This window comes from Crotalus tigris, unplaced genomic scaffold (assembly GCF_016545835.1).
Source record: "Crotalus tigris isolate CLP2741 ecotype Arizona unplaced genomic scaffold, ASM1654583v1 scf7180000017764.6130737, whole genome shotgun sequence".
Lineage (NCBI taxonomy): Eukaryota > Metazoa > Chordata > Lepidosauria > Squamata > Viperidae > Crotalus > Crotalus tigris.
In genome coordinates, this window is record NW_024096618.1 from 1,226,918 (window position 1) to 1,244,049 (window position 17,132).

Consider the following 17,132-nt stretch of genomic DNA (forward strand, 5'->3'; position numbering starts at 1 on the left):
CTATTGTGGAAAATACAGCTGGTACAAAATGCAGTGGCACAGGCAGTTATGTGTGTTCCAAGATCAATGCACATTACAGCTCTGTTCTGTGGGTTGCATTGATTGTTAGTTCAATTCAAAGTGCTGGTTATGATCTATAAAACTCTACATGGCATGATACTGGATTATTTGAGGTGCTGCCTCTTCCCATTATATCTATCTGTCCCATCAGATGTGGCAGAAGGAACATGTTTCAGGTCCCATCTTTGAAGGAGCTCCATCTCAGGAGAAGAACCTTCTCTGCCACTGCATCTACTGCTTGTAACATCGTTCCTCTGAAATTAGATTGGCCCCAATCTTCTGGTCTTTAGGAAGTCCCTGTAGTTGTGCCATCAAGGCTGGGAGTCCTAGGGATGTGGGGGACTCTGCAAAATAATTATATTATCTGTGAGCTGTGGATTGGTATTTTCCCAAATGTTTATGTTTTTAATTATGTGTTTTAATGCATTTATATGAGCTTGCCTTTGCTATTTTAACTTGTGAGCTGCCCAAAGTTGGATAAGTGAGATGGATGGCTCTATAAATTGAAATAAATAAATGTCCCTGGGATAAAGTTCCTTAAAATTTCTGCACTCATGGTGTAATTTTATACAGCATGGCTTTCACTCGACTTCTGCCCACCAATTGCTCACAAACCAGTTTAACCTATCTTTGACCATGTCTGCCACTCTCATTATGCTTAGAACAGGCAGAGCACTATAAATTCATCTTTCCTCCCTTCAGCTGCTCTTAGGAGAAATTACGGTGGATCCAGTATCCTCCACAGCAGGGCTTTTCAACCTTTTCACCCATTGTACCATTTTTAGGATATGGAAATATCCGAGTACCACCAGTCACCTAGCAAGGTGTCAAAAACTTGATGACCCCCCCCAAAAGGAAAAAAGTGATAAAAGTACAGATAGTCCTCGATTTACAACAGTTAATGACTGTTCAAAGTTACAATGGCACTGAAAAAAGTGCCCCCCAAGCCACAGCCGAGCAAGACACCTGCCTGCCCGTCCGGTGGCGCTCTTCCTCCTGTCCGAGGTTTTCATTGTTGAGGATTGACAGCGGGGGTGAGGTAGGGGTGTGTTTGGTTTTTAGTCCCCCATCTGCTGGGTGGTTGCAGCAGGTTTTGATCACTTCACATGACCTTGGGACACTGTGACCGCTATAAATATGAATCAGTTGCCAAGCATCTGAATGTAAATCACAAGACCCTGGAGATGCTGCAACATTCCAGCTGATCGGTGCTTCTTCTGGGCTCAGCAGAAGTGCCAGGATCAGTGCTGCTTTCCAGCTGATTGGTGCTTCTTCAGGGTTCAGCAGAAACACCAGGATCAGCGCTGAGCTCCAGCTGGAGCCTGGCGTTGATCCTGGCATTTCCACTAAGCCATGACAGCCCCAAAAAAGCACCAATCAGCTGGAAAGTGGCACTGATCCTGGCGCTTCCGCTGAGCCCTGACAGCCTTGCAGCTCCAGTCATCTCTCGCTCAGGCTTGTGCGGTGCTGCCACCGGTTCAGCTCATTCCCCTCCCCTGCTACCACTTTTCTAGGATGGTCGCGTACCACCTGCCACGTGCCAATGTACCACAGGTGGTACCCGTACCACTGGTTGGGTGTCAAACTCGATTGCGTCACATGTCATATCATGACATATCGTGACATTTTTTTTCCTTTGTAGAGCCAGGGTGAACGTGACCTGCATTTGGCCCACAGGCTGCCAGTTTGACAACCTGCAGTGTTGCCACAGATTCTTGAATGAAAAAAAATCACCTTGGTCCCACAACATACGCAGACAATCATTCAAAGAAAGTGGTTGTATTCAGCTGAAAGTGTACTTATTACCAGGGAAACCAATTCCTTTTGTTTCTATGAAAAAGCCTATTGTTGCTGAAAAGATAACTGGTGCTTTTCACAACAGCTTTTATCATGGTTGTAGGTGGCAACACAAAGCGACACAACACAACACAAAGTATGAGAGGCAGAAGAAGAAGAGAATAATGGTTCACTTGAGTTCAGAAGTTGAGAAGCAGGACATGTTGTTTATATAAGCATGAAAAATCAATTTGAACAATTCCATTTTAAAGGATCGAGAAACTGATTAAAAAAAATGATTTAAAGATTATGCCCAGGGTCAGTGATAAGGTTGCTTGAATTCCGAGAGACATAATGAAACAAGAGCAAAGCCAGGAGAAACACCAACTGTCCATGAGCCCTACCCCGCCCCAGAAAAGTCCAACTTTACTCTAGTTTCGGATGCAGAGCTAAAAAGCATTGACCAATCTTCAGAATGAGTTAATATCATAGTTGCCAACAGATCAGCAATGATACAGCACAGAGTGTAGATGTGTCTGTTAATTTAGATCTGCAACTTTTGCACTGGTTTTTATGTATTATGGAGATAGAAATAGTAATGATAGGTTGGTTGATTTGCTAGGATAGAAGAATCTAACTTGCTTCTGTAGGAAGTCAGCCCCTCCCCCCCCCCGAGAAAGAAATATTTTGGGGAATATTAAAAAGACAGAATATATTTCTCCAAAGGAATAATGGAGAAGATCTTTTTTAAAAAGGCAGACACTTCTCCCTCCCCCCAGCCAGAAACTCAGCAGAAACCAGCTCTGTAGAAATGCAAATTCAATAATCCTTTCAGAAAGTTTGGAGCCAGGAAGCTACAAGCTGATGAGATTAGAAAGACAAAGATCCCTAGAATCAACAATCCCTCACCCAAGAAATCCAACACAGGAAGTAAGCCATCAGCCACAGCCCAGAGAAGCAGGATATGACCTTTTGTACATAATAGGATTAACCTACCACTATCAGAATACCAGAAAGGCACACTGAACTTCAGGTCAAAGTTCATGCCACAGGAACAGGAAACAACAAGCCCAAGAAGGTATAAAAACCCACCACTCCCTGCTGTATGTGGTCAGCTTTCTGGTTCTGCTCTTCAATAAACTACAACCTTCTTTCTAAAGCAGTCTCCATTTTGTTTATTCCTGGTTTAGACTGGACCCTGATGAAGATTTTTCTTTTAAAACTCCTAAGGCTTATTAGAAGTATAATATGCTGCAATTAGGAGGTGATTTTTTTTTTAGATTCTTTGCTGCAACTTAACCATCTGTTACAATAAAAAAAAAAATACCAAGAGGATCAATTTGTGAATTGTTACAGATAGTCCTCAGTTAATAGCCTCTCATTCAGGGACAGATCAAAGTTACAATAGTCCTGAACAAGGGGTACTTACAATGAGTCCTCAAAGTTTGGCTGTCCATTGCCCCTATGGTCAGGTGATTGCAGTCTGGGTGCTTGGCAACCAGCTTGCATTTATGACAGTTGCAGCATCCTGTGCTTACATGATCAATCCTGCTGGCTTCCCATAAGCAAAACCAATGGGGAAACTGGCATGAAAGGGTACAAATCACTCTAATAAGTCTCAGCAACCCAGCAGCTACCATCACTGGCTCTGCTGTGTTCACGCTGCACCTCACTGGCCTCCCTCACCCAGCAGCCCTCATTTCCAGCCCTATGAAACTCACACTGCAGTGGCCACTTGCATACCCACCCAGCAATAACCACTTACTTGTCTGCCAATCTGTTTGCAAGCCTCATGGGACTTGCAACTTCTTCCAGCTTCCCTGCTGACTTTGCTTGTCAGAAGTTGGCAAGAAGTGGTGAGGAGGTGCTGCCATCCATATGCAATATCGTCATGTGACATCAGCCTTTACAACTGCATTGCTCAGTGATGGACATTCCCATCTCAATTACTATAGTTAAGTGAGGAGTATTTGCAATCCTAACAGGGCCACATTACAGATACTGTAAGAATAATAAGAGATAGAAAGAATTCTTAAAATTGATGTTTAGATCAGAAGTATAGTTTATTGTCCAACCTACCTGAGCCAAAAAAGATGTAAGAGTAATATGAAGCACTGTTCCTGAATCATTTTTGTCTCCCTGCCCCTCTGGCCTCACAGCTTTAGCTTTGCCCTTTAATTCCTCTCTCCCCTTTTGGTAATGCAACAACAAAAAAATTCTGATGGCTAAAATAATAAAAAAAAATCAGGGATGGTGAAAAGCAATAGAACTTGGGGAATGAGGATAACATTAGGAAAAGCATAAGAGTACTGTTGACTCCCATGGATTTTGTTCTTTAAGTAGATGCAAATGTTTGAGTAACTCAATGCAAATCCTGAACCAAATTATTATCTCAACAGGAGGGGATGTTTTTTAGCATGCAAGGTTATGTTACAGGTCGTTCTTGTTTAGAAACTGCTTTGGACAGTGACTGTCATTACAGTCAGTTAATATGGCAGTGTGTATAATCTGCTCTTATTTTCACTTGCTTATTTACTCCACACCCAGATGTCTTCAAAGAGCAAGAGACAGAACCCCAGTTCAGTTGAAGGAAATAGCAAAAAGCAAAGGAAAGCTGAAGTAAAACCGCAAACACAATTGTGGTCACATTATCTACACTTAGAGTTAGGACTATTGGTGTTTAGAAATAGGTAAGAAACAGATTTGAACCAGAATCCTGTCAATTACATTGTGATACATATTCCTTTAATAGTAGTAGTAACAGAAGAAGAAATTATTTTCTTTTCCTCTCAATTTAAATAAAATCAAGAAATGAATAGTTGGTTAAAACAAACCTGAAAAACATTTTCATGAGGCCTTTTTACTATTTTTTTTTGTTTAAGAGTGCTTTTGTAGTAAATGTTTTTTTTTTTTTTTTCCAGAATAGCCATGCTTTATTCAGGAGCTTTTTGCAGGGCACACACATGGTGCTATGATCCAGACTTTATTTTCTTATATCTTCTCAGTTCTGCTTCCCTTTTCTCAGACTATACAAAATCTTACTTTTTAAAAAAATGGTGCGTGGGTATCTGTGTGGTGGTAATATAATATAGTCTTCACCAGATAGATTATGCTCCCAGTTTTTTGAAAGGGCATGGCTTTGGTATGTGCAATACGGTAACATTTTGAATGGAAGAACTAACACAATGTACAATATCTTATTTTGTCACAGGGTCCTTAATATCTTTTTCCAGTGCCATAAAATACTTTTTAAAATTTGTAAGTGCACATTTATGGACATTTGTGCATATTTGTGCACATATAGCAATTGATTAAAATATGAGAAAATGGTTTTCATATGACGTACTTATGAATTTTCTGGTTTCTTATGACATGCATACTACTTTACCTCATCAAAGAGAAAATGACCCAAACTATAGTTACAGCTGATGGGGTAATGCTTGAAACTGCTAACTCTGGAAGGACCCAAGTCTTCTTGAATTTAATAGAATTTACTCTTTAGTTAGTGCGCCTTACAATCACAGGTTTTGTAATAGGGTCTTTTTTTTAATCTGGATAGGGGTTTCATTTTTTTTTCAAGCCTTAAAGCTTGTTTATTACACAAGCAAACCAAAACTCCCATTCCAGAACTTCTGATCAAGAGATGTGAACCTTTTGAATGTCAGCAGAGAAGCCCCATCCTTCCTACTGTATTTTAAAGAAACCATTTTTTCTCCTTAGTCCATTGCAGAAAAGGGGGTTCCTCTAACCCATGGAACCTTGAGAAGTTCAGGTTCCAACCTCTGGTTCCATAGACCCCCGTTTGAAAAATCCTAGTGTAGTACCTCTTATAGAAAGAATTCTGTATTCCTTCAGGCTTCAGCTTACCAAATGATTGTTGCTTGGGTGCTTCTAAATTATGAACCAAGAATAACTATTTGTTCAGAATGTTCCCTTGCAGCATCACCAGAGGGATAGTATCAAGATCACATGAAGTGATAGTGCTGCTTTATACTGCCCTGATGAGACCACGCCTGGAATACTGTGTCCAGTTCTGGTAACCTTGATACAAAGATGCTAAGATCTTAGAAAAGGTACAGAGAGAAACAAAGATAATAAGGGGCTGAAGGCTAATCTGTATGATGAATGGTTGACAGAACGGTTGATAGTCTAGTCTAATGAAGAGAAGGACTAGGGGTAACATGATAGTGGCCTTCTAGTACTTAAAGGACTCTCACAGAGAAGAGGGGGTTGACGTATTCTCCAAAACATCTAAGGGCAGGACAAGAAGTAATGGGTAGAACATCATTAAAGAGAGATACAACCTAGAACTAAGGAGAAATTTCCTGACAGTGAGAACAATTAATCAGTGGAATGGCTTGTCTTCAGAAATTGTGGGTGCTCCAGCAGTGGAGGTTTTCAAGAAGATATTGCACAACCATTTGTCTGGAATGGTAAGGTCTCCTGCTGAAGCAGGGGATTCGAGAAGACCTTCAAGGCCTCTTTAGTCTTGTTGTTCTAATTAGTTCCCAGCTAATCTTTTTGGATCCATAGAGTTTTTGTTACTTTAATTGATACCATCATCCTTAAACTTTGTTCTCATGAGCTATTTTATTTTTGGTTTCCTTGTAGATAGAGGAGGTCTCTGGTGGTCTATCAGAGAAGTTAGTGCTCTTGTTAGTGTTACTGAAGTTTTATGCAAAGCCACCAAGGAGTTTTGACTTAGCATTTTGTATAATTCCCTAGAGCAGCAAAACTCCCAAGGAAACAGTTTATTTTTTTTCTTATTCCTCTTATAAGTGATTTCAGATTCTGAATGGAGAGAATTTAATTTCACCTTCCCTGAACTTATAGACCAGTGGTTCTCAACCTTTTTAATGCCGCAACCCCCAACCGGCCGTAAGTCGAAGACTACTCAACTGGTCGTAGGTCGAGGACTACTCAACTGGTGCAGCAGAATGGGACTTTTGGCAGGCTCAGCAGGGCAGAGACAGCCTGGACAATTCCTATTGGCTTTTGAAAGCCAATAGAATTAGACTCTATTCAAGAGAGTCTATTCTATTGGCTTTCAAAAGCCAATAGAATAAAAGGGAGTAGCACAGCTAAGGAAAAGGGGAAAAAAATGGTGGTCTGCGTTGTTTGGCGACCCCCGTGAAATGGTCGTTCGACCCCAAATGGGGTCCCGACCCACAGGTTGAGAACCACTGTTATAGACCCAGAGCCATATTTTGCAACTGAAAATGCTATCCGGGAAAGGACTATGATTGTGATGTATCTTCTTTGCATGCATAAGATTCCTATTTTAATCCCTGGCATCTCCCATCAATACAGAAACAGAATGTTACTTGAAGCCCAAAGTATTGCTACTTGGTGTAGCAATGATGAGGTAGGCGATGGCTTGATTCCATACAGAATAGCCGCCCATGGCATCTAAAGAATAGGGCAAGATATGTTAAATTTTGACATCCAGTTTGTAAACACTGTTTCTGCCCACAATCTCAGCAAATAGCCAATGACTGGCATTTTGGAAAGAGTACTGTAGGATCCCATGCAGTTTAAATTTCCAAAGATTTCTGGAGGAAATTACTGAGGATGTAAAGTTCAGACATTTTTCATGAATAAACAGAAATTGCTTGGCTCTTACTTTTTTTCTCCACAGCCATTCCCAGTGCCAACATATCCCTTTCTGGTTTTAAGACTGCCATTCTATTGCCTTCCAAGAACTCATTGCTCAAGTGCTTTTCTCACACTACTTAGCAACCCCAGACATTGGCAAAATTTTACAAATCCCTGGCAACACGGAGTTCTTCCTTGAGAACAAAATTTGATGCAAATTAAGAAAGTTTGTCTAATTTCTTTCAATCTGCCTTATACATTCTTGTCACCTAACCTGATTTACTTCATAATGCAACTTGTATCTTCGGAATTAATAAACACTCTGGTGGAACCAATAAGAAGAAATGGGAAATAGATCCTGTGAATGAAGCTTGTTTCAGATGGTAAGTCTTGAAAATGTCATATTTCATCCAAATTTGAAACGATTCAATCTTAAGGTCTATTTAGGTCAGAATTGAAAGTGATGCTTATAAATGACAATTTTGTTTGCTTTAGCTTCTTACAGAATACCAACTTTACCCTGACTGTAATTCAGTCCTGTCATGAATAGTTGAAACAGATGAATCTGCCTGAACATGCAGAACAGGTAAGACAAAGATTCAAAAAGGAAGAACTGTTCATCCTTTTGTGGACTGAGGGGAAGAGATAAAATCCAGTCCAGATCAAATTTCCTATATAGGTCAGTGCCAATGGCAGTAGAGTTGGAAGAGAACAACTGATAGGAATACTTGGAGTCAATGCTAGATTTTCATAGATGGTGATCAATCCAAAATCTGGAACATTCTGTCTCATTTATGGAAACAGGTCACCTGGAAGTCTCTTTGAAATTAACAAGACTGTAAGGGTCATCTCTGTATAATTGAAGTCTTCTCCTCCCACCACTCACTAGTTTGTAGGTGAGTCTTCACCAGCTTTTCATGTGCCCACTTCTAAGTGGGGAACGAGGTGTGGTGCAGTTGTAAAGAACACTACAGGAGTCTTGATAGTTTTGCATGGCATTTTATTGGGGAGGAACTATTATACCTGCTTGATTACAGAAGTTATGGAAAAATAGGCAGGTAAAGTCACCAACCAGTTAAGAGGACATGCTTAACTAATGCTCCCACTGATAGCCAATTCTGACTACTTTAAAACTCCCAATTCCCAATTCTTTGATCCAAATAGGATCAAGCTGTTAGCTCATAGGTTCTCAATATTTTTTCAGTTGCCAACTGAATTTTCCATTTGTTGTGAAAGTAGTAAAAAAAAAAACATGAAAAAAGACAAATGCTTTTCAGTTGCACAGATTTACACTATTTTTACATTGCTCTTTACTCTGGTTAGAAGTATGCTTAAGTATATTATTAATGTACTAAAGGAACATTACATATTTGGGGATGTTTGGATTATGCACAAAGCATAATGAGTTCACAATTCAGCTTGGTAGCAAAATTATGGCTTGTTACTGCAGGAACCCTATAATGCTAACATTATGGTTGCTTGGTATTGTAGGAACTTAAGGTCATTAGAGTTCCATTGAAAGGTTGATTATTGGAAGTTAGGGATGCAATCATTCACTGGAAAATGTTATAATTATAATAGATTATTGTCATGTGCTTGGAAATATTGTTATAGTAATATTCTTTTGTGGAATTCTTGGCACGTTACAGAGGTAAGGGGATGTTTATAGACGTTACCCTTACAAGCACAAATAATATATAGAATAGGTTTTCCCAGCATCAGTTATGAATATGAAGACTGTTGCCCTCTTATTATTTTATGGTCATTTGATTAGAACAGAGTTGTCCTTGTTAGCCTCTAAAACGGATCAAAAGGCACTAAAGTATTAATTGCAAAGTTTACAAATGTGGAGCTAGCAGATCTTGTTGAATCTTACATACTATTGCTAAACATCTGTTATTGTATGTTTGCATATGATCCTTTTTTTTTTTTTTGAGTAGGTTGGTTTTTAGATGCTCACCTGTACATGGATGGAGTTTGCATACAACAGTTCCTTTCAGGAAAAACTGTGCTTTCAGAAATATCACTTGCTCGTTCATTGTAGTATGTTGCTGGTGAAATATTGGATGGTACAGCCTCTAAAAGATTTGACCCAAGCTTTCTCTTCCATTGATTCTGGAAGTATGCGATAGGTTCTCTCCACGGCTATCTGAAAAGAACTTCCCCTTTTTCAATGGAAGAAAGAGAAAGTGAAGAGCCTGGAACTTCACTTTATCTATAGTCAGGAGCATGAGTAATTTAGAAACCAAGGGCTGGGACCAGGAAGATTAATCAAGTACAAATAAAATAGAAGAAAGTTGCCTCACACAGAGGGTAGAAAGAAGGGGAGGATTTCAGTTATTAAAATCCTTTCCTAAAAGAAGCTAGCCCTTTCAAGGTGTGAGCACTTCCCAGAGATGGCTCCAAAGAGATTAATAAGTAGGAAGTTTGTGTAATGCAAACTCCAGTGGTGATAACTTAGGAATAAGGAGAGGATAATTTAGAAGGAATAGACAAGTTTCTCTCTCATACACACTCATTCTCTTTCTCACACACATGCAAGTTCAGCTCCAACCTGAGGGAGCTGAATCTCCAAGGCTATTTGAAGTGAGAAAGGAAGTAAGCAACAGGGTAATGCAGGGAGTCAATGCCCAGCACCTGGCAGATGCCTAGTAGCTTGACACAGGCCTCATGGCGACTAGAACTGGCACAAGCCACATTGCAGTAAGGCTCCTCATATTCTTTAGACACGATCTCATCTTCAAGCAAGTTGAGGCGGATGACACCACGCTCATGTAGGGCCTGAAGTATCTCTAGGCTAGCTGTGGATTTAAGAGCCTGAAGATGCTGTGACACTAAGCACATCACTCCCACAAGCTTTGTACGGGGACAGGAGGGTGTGGGCAGGACTGGGGCCACTCCACAGGCAACCATGACAGAAGCTAGCATGATGTCTACTCCATAGATCTCCCGAATCCAGTCACGGAGGTAGAAGCCACCCATGCGAGGATTGATTTCAATAAGTTTGGGGCCTGCAGCTGTCAACTTGAGCTCCACATTGAAGACACCATCAGTGAGACCACAACCTAAACAGCACTGATAAGCAGCATGGATAAGTTGTGCTTCACTCTCAGGGGGCAGGCAGGTGGGCATGCAGGCTGCCGTTTCTGTAAAGTTGGGCACCCTGGTGGGCCCATTATCAGACACAAATGCCCCTAGCATCCGTCCCTCATATATCACCAGATCCACGTCATGCTCAGTGCCTGAGACATATTCCATCAATAGCATGTTATTGCCCCAACCCAACCCAATGCCGAGATAATCTGAGTCGTCCTTCAGATCTTGTGTGATCTTGTCAAAGTGCAGATGACATTGCTGGGCATCTTCCACCAGCTTTACCCCTACTGCTCCAGCCCCATACTCAAGCTTCATGACACCTGGGAAATTAATGTGGCTGGCAGCACGCTCCACATCAGCATGGCTCTCCAGGTGACAGCATGGCACAGCATAGAGTGCTGCAGAGGACCAGCGGGACCCCTCCTTGCACCGCCGCAATAAGTGCTGGTGAGTGCGGCTTTTCTGCTTGGCCACTCGCATGGCATTTGAGGAGCTGCAACGCAGACCCAGTCCTTCACATATCAGCGCTGTCAGGACCATGCAGTCATCCCAGTAGGACAGGCAGCCATCCAGATGCAGGCCCCTCTCCTGAATAAGCCCCAGCAATTTCCGGGCATGCTCTTCATCCCTCGTATGGTCTGTGGTGTCATAGTGGATGAAGGTGTGCACCAGTTGGGAGGCAAAATGGTTGGGATCAGTCTCCACCAGGTGGATCTGGGGATGGGAAAGATGAGAGAAAAAGAGAAGGAAAGGGGAGTAGAAACAAGGTGGGGAAGTGGGAAAGGCAGAGATGCAGAGAAGGAGGGGGGAAAAATCAGAGATGCATCACTACAGGCAGTATCAGAGAAGGCCAATTCCTTGGGGTCAGGGACCATACAGTAATCCCTTAAGAAGAAGGTACTATCAATAGGCAGCTGCTTCCCCAATGAACTGACCATTCCATTCCATCAAGCTGGTTGAGCTTTCTGAGCTTTCTCTAGACCCCCGTTTCTGCAGCAGCAGGGTTAAGAAGGAAGAGCTCCATTGTCCTCTAGGTTTGGGAGGAGAAATTAATGCTGAGGCAATACCCATGTTGGTAGGCAGGCTGGCTAAAAAGCGTTCAGTCTTGAGAAATCAAAGATGACCCTGTTGCTTGCGTGGGAAGGGCTGTGTGAACAAGGGAACCACATTTTCATTTTCCACTCTTTACTAGACTCTTGACTAGATCAGGGAAGTACCAGCACTAGGTTTTGTGAGTTAAGAGCAAGGGTGTGGGGATGGGCCAACATTACTTCTTTCACTGCAGGTGTTTTTTTATCAATGAACTCCAGGGACCTGGAGGCTGTCAAGCCTCTAGATAACTTCAGAGCCAAGCCATTTTTTCCAGGAGGAACTTGGATAAAGCATAGGATATAGACCATCCCACTTTGAAGGCTGCAGTTGTAGATATAAGACTGTGGCACATGTACCCATTGTGCTCAATTCAGGGTCTGAACTGGAGAATGGATCAAGGATCCAAGAGGGGCAAATTCATCCTTCAGTCGCAGAGGAATAAGCTGACACTAAAGCACTTGAAATCTTCAAGGACAATAGAATGAGCTTTCGGAAACTAAATCTGGCTCTGGCTGAGTTGTCTGTATCCTTCTACACTTGCAGTTAGTTTTCATTTCATTCCAGTCATCTTCCCACCCCGACCTATTATATACATCCCCTCATCTAATTTCCATACAACATCCAACTTATTTGGAGGGGCCTTCTTTCTGGTTCTAAACAGGCAGTTGCACAAGTGATAAGTAGGTCTCAGAAATAGGGCTTTGAGACTAGCAAACCCAAGATGGCTTCTTCTTGAAATAGTTAACAGTACTGTACTGCATTTTTACCTCTTCTAAGGGTGGAAAGCACCAGTGTCTGATAAGACTGTAGGGAACAGTACTTATATCCTGAATTTGGAAAAACCAGGAAAAAGATATTTGAAAAGATGGGGGGGGGGCAGGCCTGCCTGATATTCTGGGAATTCTCAGTGATGAAAAAAAGTTTCAGTTTTTGCCTCTTATGCTGCTACTGAAGACTAGGAACTATCCCAAAATAACAATGGGAGTGGATGGTTCTTGAGAAAAGTGGGAATACACAATCTCCACAGCTAGCTCATCTGTCCTGCCCCATATTTGCATCCTAACATTATTACATGGAGACAGGAAGTGGTGGAAGGCAGCTCTGAAGTCCGCAGAACTTGTTTCCATCCCCAGTGACTCTTCCAACAGGACCTTGCTTCTGGATTGGGCCCTCCAATGCCCCACTTGAAGTACTCCTGAGAGATGGCAAGGCTGGAAATGGGACAGGCCAACTCCTCAGCTTTATGGGCAAAGTGAAATGAGCAAGCCCTTCTGATGGGTAACGTGGTTTACTCCCCTCTCTGTTTAGGTGATGCCCATGACATTGATGGGATACAGATAGGGACTGTGGGGTGGTGCTGCTCTAGCTAGTCCATCCTGCAGCTTGGAAGGGCTGCACAAGTCTGTGTTTCTGCATCTTACTTTTAGCCCGTAGTCCCTGGCAGCCTCCCAGACGAACTTTTTGCTGAATCCGCCGGCCCCAATCACTAGCACATGCTTGCCCTCCATCAGGTGGCACTGTGCACGACGCAGCATTGTCTCCATCAAGGCGCATGCTGTCTCGCCTCCTGGGGCCCCCACCATCCAGCCCATGGATTCAAGGGCTGAGCAAGTCTCCAGGCACAACTGTGAGTTCATCTCCAGGGCTACCAATTGCAACACCTGGTCCTTTGAGCTCAGAAGAAAATCCACCCCTGTGAAAAGAAGATGCCAAAGAAAAGTGAACATTTTTAACGCCTTGATGAACACCCATAGAATGGCTACAGAGGCCATCTTTGATCCTAGATATAGTACCTAACACAAGAGTAAAGGAACAAAGGCATCCCTCTGGTGCAGCAGAATGCTGGATAGGGAATTCTGGAAGTTGAAGTCCACATATCTTAAAATTTCCAACAGTGAGAAACACTGCTCTAGAGGATAGGCACTATGACAAAGAGTGCTTGCTTGCTGGGCCCCATCAGGTGACAATGTTTAATCAATGGAATCTAGAGCATGGTGACTCTGCCTAATCACTCACCAAGTCCATAATTGCCAAAATGCTGCATTCTGGACTAGCTGCAGCTTCTCATTGGTCTACAAGGGCAGCCTTCTGTATAGGGCATTGCAATATTCCAAACATGAGGTGACCAAACTATGGGTAACTTTCCTTAGAACCTCCCAGTGTAGGAATGAACTCAACTGGCACACAAAATGAATTAGAGCAAAGGCATGCCTGACCCATGGCTGCCATCTGGTCTTTGAGCAAGGAGCTGTGAGTGCAAGGAGACCCTCAAATTATACAGTTGTCCTGAAGGGGGAAGTACAGCTCTATTTCGGATTAAAAATGGACCATTTTGAGACCTGAATGGTCCAAATACCCACAGCCAGTCATTCTTGTCAAGGTTAGCTTCTGTTCCTCTCTATCCAGATCTGTGCTTCCTCCAGGCACTGAGACATCCCAGGATCACCTGGTCAGCTTGGGGTCAGGATATATAAGTGGGTATCGTCAGCATACTGAAGATATCCAACTGCAAATTAATGGGTGACCTTACCAAGCAGCCTCATGTAGCTATTAAAAAGGGGAGTGAGAGTATTGAGATCTGAAGCACTTCCCCTTTCAATGATCTTGAAACTGATCTCTTCCTCGCCCTTCACTGCCAACTGGAATCAACCACAGAGAAAGGAGGAAAACCATTTAGGAGTGGGAGAACCATCCTCAGCGAAGGATACCATGATGGCATTAAAAGCTGCTGATAGATCAAGGAAAAACTAAGACATTCCCTCCTTGGCCCTGCCAGAGATCATCAACAAGTCATTCTACTTTTAATTTCATTTCTTTTTTTAACAGTACCTTTATTAAATTTCAGTATCAACTATTATAATACAAATTATCATAAAAGAAAAAGGGAAGGGGAATAACATAACAAATTAAAAGTGACAAAAATTGTGTATCAAACTAATACAACAATAATGATCTCCAACTTTCTATTAGATACAACCATCTCAAAGTTTAAACAAATAACACTAATTTATAAAATATCTTAAAATATTAATTATTAACATACTAAAAAACCCAATATATTTTACTTTCAGTTCTTTCACTTCTTTCATTCCTATTTCCCTCCTACTGTGTTTCCCCAAAAATAAGAGCTACCCCCCCCCAAAATAAGCCCTAGTTAAGACCCCGCCCACTCCATCCCACCTTCTGGTTGCCCAAGATGAGGCGAGGCGCAGACGTAAAAATCAAGCTAGAGCTGGGCTGGGGGATGGAGCTGCCCTATGCACCCCGCAACCGCTTACCTCAGGGCCCCCACAGCCAGGCCTCTCATGCTCCGACACCTGCATTGCTTCATGGTGGTGGCACCAACAGCCCCATCCAGGAGGAGCCCACATGGCCACCGGCAGCCAAATTCTTCTATAGCCACTTGCCGCCGCTCATGGGCGTAGCCCCCAGCCTCCATTTCATTGGCAGAGGCCTTCAAGAAGGCCTCTGCAGCCCAGGAGGGAGCTCCAGGATGACACACACGTCGCCCTCCGGCCTTTTCTGTGGTGAGCAGCTACAGAAGAAGTGAGCCAGTGGCAGCCATGCAGGCTCATGCTGGATGGGGCTATCAGTGCCACTGGCATGTGGGAAGACAGTGGAAAAGACATCCCCCCAAAATAAGACCTAATGCCTCTTTTGGAGGCAAAAAAATATTCGACCATGTCTTATTTTGGGGGAAACACGGTACCCAATATCCAGCTCTACAAAAAAATGCCCTGACTCATATTCCAAGCCTCTCATAATTAATTCTCTTTCATCATAAGCAGTCACATCAGTCACACTATTGGGGGGGAGGGGAGAGATGAACAATGAAAAAAATAGCAAACCAAGGGTGTGTTTCTGTTCCCCTATTTTTGTTATCAAGTGGTAGTTGAGGTTATGTGAGGCAAAGAAGATGTCAATAATGATTAAGGAGGCTGGGACAAGTTTGCTCAGTACATAGTAGTAACATGAAAAATAGATAATTTAGCAAGAAAAATCGGACTTGTGAATTTCAGATAAAGTGAGATAGTGATATCAAGTTTAATTCACTGGTGGCAACGAAGTTTGGTTCTTTTTCTTAATTTGTTGTTTTTAAGGGAAAAATTGCACCAGAACCTACTGCTCAACTACACCCTCGGAGGCTGGAATCAATACTCAAAAAATAAAATCAATACAATGTGACTTGAAGACCCTAATTTGCCTCTATTCCAAGAAGGCAGGCAGCAGCAATGTTTAAAATAAATGAAATATCGTGCAGTTCTTTTTTTATTAGAGACTTGTAGTCTCACTATCAGGCAAGCAGCTGCTAACATAAACATAAAAAATAGACATTGTGCAAGCCTATTTCTAGAACAGAGAACCTGGAAAGGAATTTCTTTAATGCTGTGGGATGCTATTTGGTCCTGTTACTATAATCAGTAAAGCCACTTCACACTACTGCCCCATGCTTTGCTAAAAGTGCAGTTCAGCTGCTCTGACAGGCCCAGTTTCATTGCGCAATCAAACTGCAGTACCCCACAATATCTTATAAACGATAAGGTATAATGACTGATGCTACAAGCTTACCAATAATGTCAGTTTGTGCTTGGTGACCACCTTTCTGCTCAACTGATAGACTAGTCTCCATATCCATGAAGGCTTTCATGGCAGCCTCTGCTTTTTGCTTAATCTGGGCATGGATTGCAGCAATTTGGATCTCATCTTTTACGCCCCAGTGCTGTAGGCTTCTTTCCAGAGTCTGAGGCACTGTGGTCTGGTGCTTCAGTGGCTTATTTGCCGGACCTACGGCACATATTACCTGAAAAGAACCAAAAGGTTTAAGATCTTTTTGAACTCCCTAAAGCAAAAAGATTTTGGGTTAAAATATATTTATGGTTGGAGAAAATGACTAAAAAACAAACAGACTTTAAACCAGAATTATTTTTGTTAGGAATAATAGGAGCTAATTATGAGAAAGATTGCAGATATTTAATATTTGCCCAACATTGGAAAAATGAAAATTTACCAGCTGAAGAAGTACTAATTAAGAAAATTCTAGAGTGTGCAGAAATTGATAGATTGACTTTAAAGATAAAAGAGAAAGAAGACTCTGTACTTTAGAACATGGGATAATTTCTATCAATGGCTAAAAAACGAAGTAGAGAGAAAGGAATGTGATATGTAATTTTGAATATATATTAGCAAGAAGAAGACTATTGAGTGATTAATTAACATATTGTTTATGATAATTAACTTATCTATTATTGTTTGTTAAACACATGAACCCCGACATTATGCTGTTTGCTAAATATTGAGAATGTTATTTGGAAAAACCCCAACCCTAATCCTAACCCTAACCCAAATCCCAACCCCAACCCCGACCCCACCTTATTCCTAACCCTATAAAAACTAATAAAATCTATACGAAAAAAGATCTTTTTGAACTATTGTCAACTTGCCTTAACATCTCCATTTGAACAGTCCTAAGGGTTGGGTTCACTTTATTGGATTATGGCTATTTCTATATAATA

General features: G+C 41.9%; 1 protein-coding gene across 2 annotated transcripts in view; it reads right to left on the reverse strand.

The window, feature by feature from the left end:
• Positions 1-8,414: 8,414 nt before the first annotated feature.
• The window catches only part of CARNS1 (carnosine synthase 1), a 28,264-nt gene continuing 19,546 nt past the window's right edge, over positions 8,415-17,132 (reverse strand). For both annotated transcript variants that reach the window (XM_039341027.1, XM_039341025.1), the window contains 3 exons: positions 16,189-16,420; positions 13,041-13,312; positions 8,415-11,241 (listed from right to left, as the gene is read on the reverse strand). In XM_039341027.1, coding sequence (XP_039196961.1) covers positions 10,009-11,241; positions 13,041-13,312; positions 16,189-16,420 — 1,737 coding nt within the window. In that variant the 3' untranslated portion in view covers positions 8,415-10,008. The remainder of the gene's footprint in view (positions 11,242-13,040; positions 13,313-16,188; positions 16,421-17,132) is intronic.